General features: G+C 40.6%; 1 protein-coding gene and 1 long non-coding RNA gene across 2 annotated transcripts; both read left to right on the top strand.

The window, feature by feature from the left end:
• Positions 1-849: 849 nt before the first annotated feature.
• LOC306796632 (uncharacterized protein) lies at positions 850-2,001 on the top strand. The gene is made up of 4 exons (XM_079295673.1): positions 850-869; positions 971-1,086; positions 1,306-1,359; positions 1,471-2,001. Exons 2-4 carry the CDS (start codon positions 973-975, stop codon positions 1,723-1,725), a joined length of 423 nt encoding a protein of 140 aa, XP_079151799.1. The 5' UTR covers positions 850-869; positions 971-972; the 3' UTR covers positions 1,726-2,001.
• A 2,599-nt stretch (positions 2,002-4,600) lies between these two features.
• LOC306796962 lies at positions 4,601-5,619 on the top strand. The gene is made up of 3 exons (XR_013773084.1): positions 4,601-4,738; positions 4,956-5,009; positions 5,126-5,619. It is a non-coding gene; the product is annotated as an uncharacterized lncRNA (long non-coding RNA).
• Positions 5,620-8,827: the final 3,208 nt, after the last annotated feature.

The raw sequence follows: 8,827 nt of genomic DNA, 5'->3' as shown, positions 1-8,827 counted from the left end.
GGCTCACACACGCACACACACACACACGTCCATACTGGAGCACAAAATATAGAGGCATGAAATCACACATTTCAAATCTGAGGCCACTTGAATCCAATAAATGTTTGCTTTATTAGGGTGTTTCTTTGTTTGTTTAATTGGGTTTGAATCCTAATATTGGCTCCAACACATTATCTCGGCACCACTGGGCCAAACAACGTGTTCCTGCAGGAAAAATTCAAAACAACACACACACACACACAATTTCTTTCTGACTCCCCGGAACCTTTTTCCAGTTTCTGTTTCATATTTGTGATTTCCAATGTCATTGCACATAATAATGTTTGTATTGACTATTTTTTGTATTTGCTATATGTGTTTCCTGTATCTGCACCAACGGATGCTGGCATTTGCTGTCACTATTTCTGAGAAAGCTAAACTGATTTCTGTAAAAGTGAAACTTAACTCGCAGTGGGCGAGGTGACACCCGGAGGAAAGCAGTGGTTCTCAACTGGTCTGTGTGTGGGACCCACCATCACCTCTTAACGACAAGCAGTGACCCAAATCAAGGAACATTTCCCTTCATGTGAAAACAAACTTTGCTGGTGTTCTTCTCTGCTGGGAAATAGTGGGTGTATATTAGCATTACAACGCATTAACGCCAAATGCTGATATGGAGTGTGAATAGACGGCACTCCCCTGCATAAAAAATCCCCTTCAAAATAAAAGCACAGGATGTTTTTTTCAGGCAAAGCGCTGCGACCCACTGAAAACGGGTCCGCGAACCACCAGTTGAGAATCACTAATATAAAGCATGTCGGGGTGTGTCACCTCATCATATTTTTGAATTCATCACCTGTACTGCAGCTCATCATCCATTAACATCACAGGTAAGATCAGAAACTACGACTCACTGGAAAATGGTTGATCATGTAGACTTGTTTCCAACTCTTCCTTGAGCCTTTGTGCTCTATAATTTACTTTGGAACAGCGATGGCAGCAGCAGCCTTGTCAAGCAGCAGAGGAGTGGCTGGTGGCCTGTACATCCTCTTCTCTCTGCTGTGTCTGGTTTGCCTCGCAAGCTCACGGATAGACGACGAGAAACTGGTAAATGAATTGCTGCTTAACCTCCCATTGCTGCAGAAAACAATTCCGCATTTATTTTGCAAGTCGTTATTGTGGTTCACCACAAGCAAACTTCCTGTTGAAATGTTCTTAATTTTCCCATCTGCAGTCGTATGCGCAGATATGTCAGAGCTGCTGTCATGCTTCGGCTGTTATGTCCACAAATGTAACTGCATGTTGATTCTCACGCTGTGTTTGCAGAAAATGATCAAAGAAGACAATCAGAAAATTCAACAAGTCTTGGACAATTGGAAGGTGAGTCAGTCAGTAAGTTTACGTGTTACTTCATGCACTGCAGGACACAACATAATGTAACAACATAGCAATCTGAGATGGTCACGAATTGATTTTAATTGTCTCCATTAGGCACAAAGGGTCACCATTTCAGAGGCCACGCGTGAACATATGCGCTTTAATGAAGCACTGATTGCATTTGCTGAGAAAGTCTCAGATCTATCACCTGATGACTTTCTGCCACTGAAGGAAAATCTGGAGAAAATCAAGACTTACATAGATGAGCAGAATGACATTTTGGATGCAAAAGTAGCTTACACTGAAATGAATCTGGGAAGAGCTAAGGCAGGTCTCCGATGCCTTGAAGAGCATCAAGCTGAATTGTAATGTCCATGTCAATCAGTGTCTCTATTGTATCTCTGATTTTGCATCTGTTGTATCTCTTTGCTTTTTCTTTCTCAGTGTTTCTTTGCACTGGCCTTTAAATCATGAATTAATTTTTCCTCTTTGAATGTACAATTTGTGAAGTAGAAACAGTGTTTATACAAGATGACTTCTAAATAATTGTACTTCTGCTTAGCTCAAATATTAAGAAGGCGAACCCAAGTCATTTGTTTTTGTATTCCTGAGCAATAATTTCTGATAATAAATGGTGTAATTGAACTATTGCATAATTTTTCTTGCAACTCTGAAATATCAGGTCCAGACTTCTGATGCAGGTTTGTTTTATGTAGAATTGGTGCCAGAGCTGATGAGGCCCAGAACATAGCAGCGAAGAGATAAGGATGGTTAAACAAAAGTTGCAGAACTGTTCTGTCGTATCTTGTCTTTATTCTGGCCTCGCTGAGTCCAATCATCAAAGTAATTCTCAATTGTTAATCTGAATGAATCGGTGAGTTAAGAGTTGGGCTGTGGGCAAGGTGACACCAGTGGCCTTTGTCATTTCCCAGTTTGTACATCCTCGATTCCTTTCCTTGCCTCACAGACATCAATTAAATATGACGTGTGTCACAACTGCATCAGCTGTCCATGTTTTGTGATCCTGACATTTTTTATAATCTGTCAGATGAGCAGGACAGTGTTTAGAGAACTTGTGTTTACTTTTAATTACGTAAGTATTTAATTAAGTATTTGATCATCATAGATAAGTACACCATAGGAATACAAAAGGAACAGTAGCATTCGTTTCCTCGCTTATAGCTCCTATAAAGCCTCCTCGCTCCTCAGTGAATCCTAAATGCTACAACTCTCGTGGCTTGCTTGCCTGCTGCTGATTAAAGTGAAGGGGCCACTTTCTTCCTGTAAAGAGAGTCAATATAATTCCTTACTTCCACCCATGTACTGTGTGTATGCATACATACTGCATCACCTCTACTGGCACCTCAAGAGTTCACAGTATTTTTTATTTAGTGATATTAATTACTACTGTTATTATCACTGATTGGAAAGCTGCAGTTTCAGTATTGGCTGACCTACAGGAGTGGAGCTGGACCCACAATAAAGGCAGATCCAACCTCCATTCCAAGAGCCCCCCCCCCCCTCTTTTTGATGTACTGTTTAATGTCCTCAGTACAGTACTAGTACCTCTCTTAGCATGACGTGGAAAGAGGAAGATTTTGAATGATGGTCAGACACTTAAGGGAACTAAAACAATTAAAAGTTTCCATCATAAAAGAGACATTTCCCCAAATTAGTACAAAACTCGCTTTCACAGTCTCTCGGAGAAACACGTACTTTCCCACTGCCCATATAGACACAAGGCTACAGGCGACTACAAAGAGTTCCACCCCAATCAACACACCAGCATCAGTAGGAACATCACCAATATTAAATGCATCACTCTTGACACTGCTGAAAATATCCCTATAATGTTCACGCCACAGATCTGCAATACTTTCTGAACCAGTAGCCCCATCAATGTTGGATGGCCAGGGCATCTTAATGTTATTGGCAACCTTAACTTCTTTCCAGAAATCATAGACATTATTCTGCTGAAGCTTTTTGGCCATGGAGTTTGCCCTCATGGTCTGTTCATTTATTTTAATAAAGCGCACAGCATATTTCAATCTAGCATCTTGTGTTCACACTCTGGACCATGTCTTGCTTTTCCTGATAAAACCCAGTTTTTAAAAGCTTCTTCAGCCTCTAGAGGGCAGCAGTGTTACATCATTTAATGAATCATGAACATTACATGATTTAACCACTAGAGGGCAGCAGTGTTACATAATTTAATGAATCATAAACATTACACGATTTAACCACTAGAGGGCAACAGTGTTACATAATTTAATGAATCATAAACATTACATGATTTAACCACTAGAGGGCAGCAGTGTTACATCATTTAATGAATCATAAACATTACACGATTTAACCACTAGAGGGTAATAGCGGGTGTATATCAGCATTACAACGCATTAACGCCAAATGCTGATATGGAGTGTGAATAGACGGCACTCCCCTGCATAAAAAATCCCCTTCAAAATAAAAGCACAGGATATTTTCTTTTTTAGGCAAAGCGCTGCGACCCACTGAAAACGGGTCCGCGACCCACCAGTTGACAATCACTGATATAAAGCATGTCGGGGTGTGTCACCTCATCATGTTTTTGAATTCATCACCTGTACTGCAGCTCATCATCCATTAACATCACAGGTAAGATCAGAAACTACGACTCACTGGAAAATGGTTTATCATGTAGACTTGTTTTCAACTCTTCCTTGGGTGGTTTTACAGAGTTCAGAGGAAAGTGATGAAAGAGAAATGAGATGTGCAGGAAGGAACAGGAGAGAGGAAACGGTGATATCAAGGCTTAGATTTGGACATACAGGCCTAACCGGTATGCTTAAAAAAATAGGTAAACATGAAACAGGAAAATGTGACTGTTGTGAGCAAGAGGAAACAATAGAGCATGTAATCATACAATGTCAGGAATATGAGCAGGAAAGAGGGCAACTGATTGAAGATCTCGGCAAGATGAAGGTACGGCTGGATATAGTGGGTATTCTGCAAAATAACTCAAAAAGTGAATGTTATCAAGTATTATTTCAATATCTAAGATTAATTAATATTATCAAGAAAATATGAGCTCGTTGTTTTGTTTCTTTTCCTTTTGAATTAAATTCTGTATATAAGTGTCCTATTAGACGCCCTGATCCACACTCCATACCAGTTGGTGGCGGTAATGCACCAATTCATTGTTTGCCAACCGGAAATAAACCTCAAAAAAGAAGAAGAAGAACTCTTCCTTGAGCCTTTCTGCTCTATAATTTACTTTAGAACAGCGATGGCAGCAGCAGCCTTGTCAAGCAGCAGAGGAGTGGCTGGTGGCCTGTACATCCTCTTCTCTCTGCTGTGTCTGGTTTGCCTCGCAAGCTCACGGATAGACGACGAGAAACTGGTAAATTAATTGCTGCTTAACCTCCCATTGCTGCAGAAAACAATTCCGCATTTATTTGCAAGTCGTTATTGTGGTTCACCACAAGCAAACTTCCTGTTGAAATGTTCTTAATTTCCCATCTGCAGTCGTATGCGCAGATATGTCAGAGCTGCTGTCATGCTTCGGCTGTTATGTCCACAAATGTAACTGCATGTTGATTCTCACGCTGTGTTTGCAGAAAATGATCAAAGAAGACAATCAGAAAATTCAACAAGTCTTGGACAATTTGAAGGTGAGTCAGTCAGTAAGTTTACGTGTTACTTCATGCACTGCAGGACACAACATAATGTAACAACATAGCAATCTGAGATGGTGCCATGTTGACTTGATTTATATTTTCCCCATTAGGCAAAAAGGGCCGCCCTTTCAGAGTACGTGAGTCAACAAATGAGCTTTTTTGAGAAAGTCTCAGATCTATCACCTGATGACTTTCTGCCACTGAAGGAAACTCTGGAGAAATTCAAGACATCTATCGATTATCAGAATGAGTTGATGGATGCAGAAATGGCTGACAATGAACTGATTCTGGGGAGAGATAATGCATGTATCCGAGCCCTTGAGAAGTATCAAGCTGAATTGTAATGTCATTCAGTGTCTATTGTATCTCTGATTTTGCATCTATTGTATCTCTTCGGTTTTTCTTTCTTATTGTGTAACTGGCCTTTAAATCATGAATTCATTTTCATTTTTTAATATACAATTTGTGAAGGAGAAACTGTTTATACAAGATGACTTCTAAATAACTTTACTTCTGCTTAGCTCAAATATTAAGAAGGCTAACCCAAGTCATTTGTTTTTGTATTTCTGAGCAATACTTTCTGATAATAAATGGTGTAATTGAACTATCTCATCATTTTTTTTCTTGCAACTCTAAAATATCAGGTCCAGACTTCTGATGCAGGTTTGTTAGAATTGGTGCCAGAGCTGATGAGGCCCAGAACATAGCAGCAAAGAGATAAGGATGGTTTAAAAAAAAAAAAAACACTTGCGGAACTGTGTAATGGCAAAACATATGTAAACCATATGCTTCTAGTCAAATGTATATCAAAGTGTCTGCAAAGCAAAATAGAAAAGTACAGAGACATAAAGAGACAGTGGAAAAACACGGAACTGTCTACACGCACAAGGCAACAAAGGCCACATGCTTGGTTTACTGCCAATTTCTCAATGGCATACAACACTTCATCAGGTCTAATAAACACCAGCATCATTGGGAAGATCACCAATATTAAATGCATCACTTCCTGTGGCAGCTGTCAAAGATGTAACTCCATGTGCGTGAGGGTAAAATGGCTACTTTGCTACTTCATGCTCGTGTTACCCGCTCAAACGTAATCAAGCTGAGACTCTAAAGTTTCCATCAGTAGAAGTCTTCTCACTCTATGACCAACTCACTAAACCAGCAGCCGAAGCTGAAAAAATGAATGTCATGCAAACTTCCCTTTATGCAGACACAGCCACAGGTTATGTCCTACCTTTTGATGTTTTATGATTAAAATGTTGTGTTTGAGAGCATAGCAACACTGCTAATGGCTACTCCACTGTCTCTGGATCATTTTGAGTCGACTCCAGCCACCTGTAGTCATGTGCATGGCACTGAGAAGCATTTGTAGTCTATTCCTCCATCATAGAACAAAACTTTCTTCAGCCTTGTATGAAAGAACATGTCTCCCTCTACTGGATACATCGTGGTACTGCATGTGGGTATGGTTTCTTTGAATGTGTGACAGATTTCAACACAAAGCCCAAAACAACCGATTTACATGGATTTAACACTGAATTTGAAACCTCTCTAATTTGCCCTGCTTTACTTTATTAGCACCAGTTGGTGCACAAGTAATGATCAGATGCTGTGATAATGTTTGCTGAAGAGATATTTACTCTAAACGTGAACAGTTATGTTCGGCGGAAATTCCATCTGTCGTTTATGTTTTCCAACTTCATTTAGTCTGACCCAGGAAACATAAACCTCTGTAGAGATCTCACAAGTGTTATCTTTATTAAGATACCAAGATTATTCAAATAGACCTCGTAGTTGCAGAGATACACTATTCAATTCAATTCAATTCAATTTATTTTTGTATTGCCCAAAATCACAAATTACAAATTAGCCTCAGAGGGCTTTACAATATGTACACATTTGACATCCTCTTGTCCCGGAACGCTCACATCAGAACAGGAAAAACTCCCCAAAAAACCCCTTTAACGGGGTGGAAAGAGGAAGAAACCTGTGGGAGAGCAATAGAGGAGGGATCCCTCTCCCCGGATGGACAGCAGTGCAATGATGTCATGTGTAGAACAGGATAGTGAATTACAACACATTCAATGTAATTACAGCACATTCAATGTATGACAGAACCACGACAGGAGGCAACACCTGGTCCAGGTAAACCCGGATACACAGGAACCTGTGAGGCGAGAAAGCACAGAGACTCTGATGAAGAAGCAGGTCAATAATGTGCATTCATGGTATCGGTAGTATGAAATAGTAATGTGAGTAATAATAAAAGTGATATTAGCAGTTGGAGTCAGCAGGGCCATGGTAGGAGGAAGGACCAGGGTCCAGATCAAACCATGCTCCATGGAAACCTGTGAGGAGAGGAAGCACAAGGACTCCGGGGAAGAGACAAAATCAGTACTGTGCATTAATGGTATCGGTAATAGGATTAATAATGTTAACAATGAAGATCGTAGTAGGTGTCAGCAGGGCCATCGCTGGTTGAAGAACCAGTGTCCAGATAAAACTGCGGTCATCCTGTGAGGAGAGGAAGCACAAATACTCCGGGGAAGAAGTAAAGTTAGTAATGAGCATTAATGGGACATCAATGCATACAGACGGAGGTGAAGAAGAGGAGGAGAGAGGTGCTCAGTGTAGGAAGTCCCCCTGTAGTTTTTGCCTATACCAGTTTGTCCATGGGCCGGTCCAAGGCAAGCCAGAGCCAGCCCTAACTATGAGCACTATCAAAGAGGAAAGTCTTAAGCCTACTCTTAAATGTGGTGAGTGTGTCTGCCCCCCGGACTGAAACGGGAAGCTGGTTCCACAGAAGAGGAGCTTGATAACTGAAGGCTCTGGCTCCCGTCCTACTTTTTAAGACTCTAGGAACCACAAGTAACCCTGAATCACAGCTCTCTAGTAGGGCAGTATGGTACTATAAGCTCTTTAAGATATGATGGAGCCTGACCAGTTCGGGCTTTGTAGGTCAGTAAAAGGATTTTAATTTCTATTCTAGATTTTACAGGGAGCCAGTGCAGAGAAGCTAATACAGGAGTAATATGATCTCTCCTCTTAGTTCTTGTTAGTACACGAGCTGCAGCATTCTGGATCAGCTGGAGAGATTTAAGAGACTTATTAGAGCAGCCTGAAAATAAGGAATTGCAGTAATCTAGTCTAGAGGTGACAAATGCATGAACTAATTTCTCTGCATCGCTTTGAGATAGGATGTGCCTGATTTTTGAAATATTACGTCGGTGAAAAAAGGCAGTCCTAGAAATAAGTTTTATCTGAGAGTTGAAAGACAAATCCTGATCAAAGGTAACTCCAAGATTCTTGACGGTGCTGCTGGATGCCAGCGCAATGCCATCTAGAGAAACTACATCATTAGACAACTGATGTCGGAGGTGTTCTGGGCCGAGTAGAATAACTTCAGTTTTGTCTGAGTTTAACATCAGGAAGTTGCAGGTCATCCAGGTTTTTATGTCCTTAAGACACGCTTGCAGTTTAGCAAGCTGGTTGGTTTCATCTGGTTTATGTCTATTCATGTTGGGCATGTCATTTTTGACCGTGGGCCTGAGCCAGAGTCTTGGGGTTGGAAAGGTTTTTATACTATGTATTTCATAACTTAAGGAGCGATACACGCACGCGTGCACACACGCAGAATTTACTAACAAGTTTGGTCCATTTCTGGGGAGGCAAGAGAAGCACTCAGCATCATTTGTTTCTCACATCCAGATCTTCAACAGACAGTATGGGAACAGTTAACAGCAACTTTGTTTAGGCTTTATTACAAAACATGACAAAAACAATACATTTTTTAAGTTTCAAACTCACAA

This window comes from Melanostigma gelatinosum (genome assembly GCF_949748355.1).
Source record: "Melanostigma gelatinosum genome assembly, chromosome: 23".
Classification (NCBI taxonomy): Eukaryota; Metazoa; Chordata; class Actinopteri; order Perciformes; family Zoarcidae; genus Melanostigma; species Melanostigma gelatinosum.
Note: the sequence above shows the minus strand (reverse complement) of the source record. Positions and strands in the feature narration are given on the sequence as shown.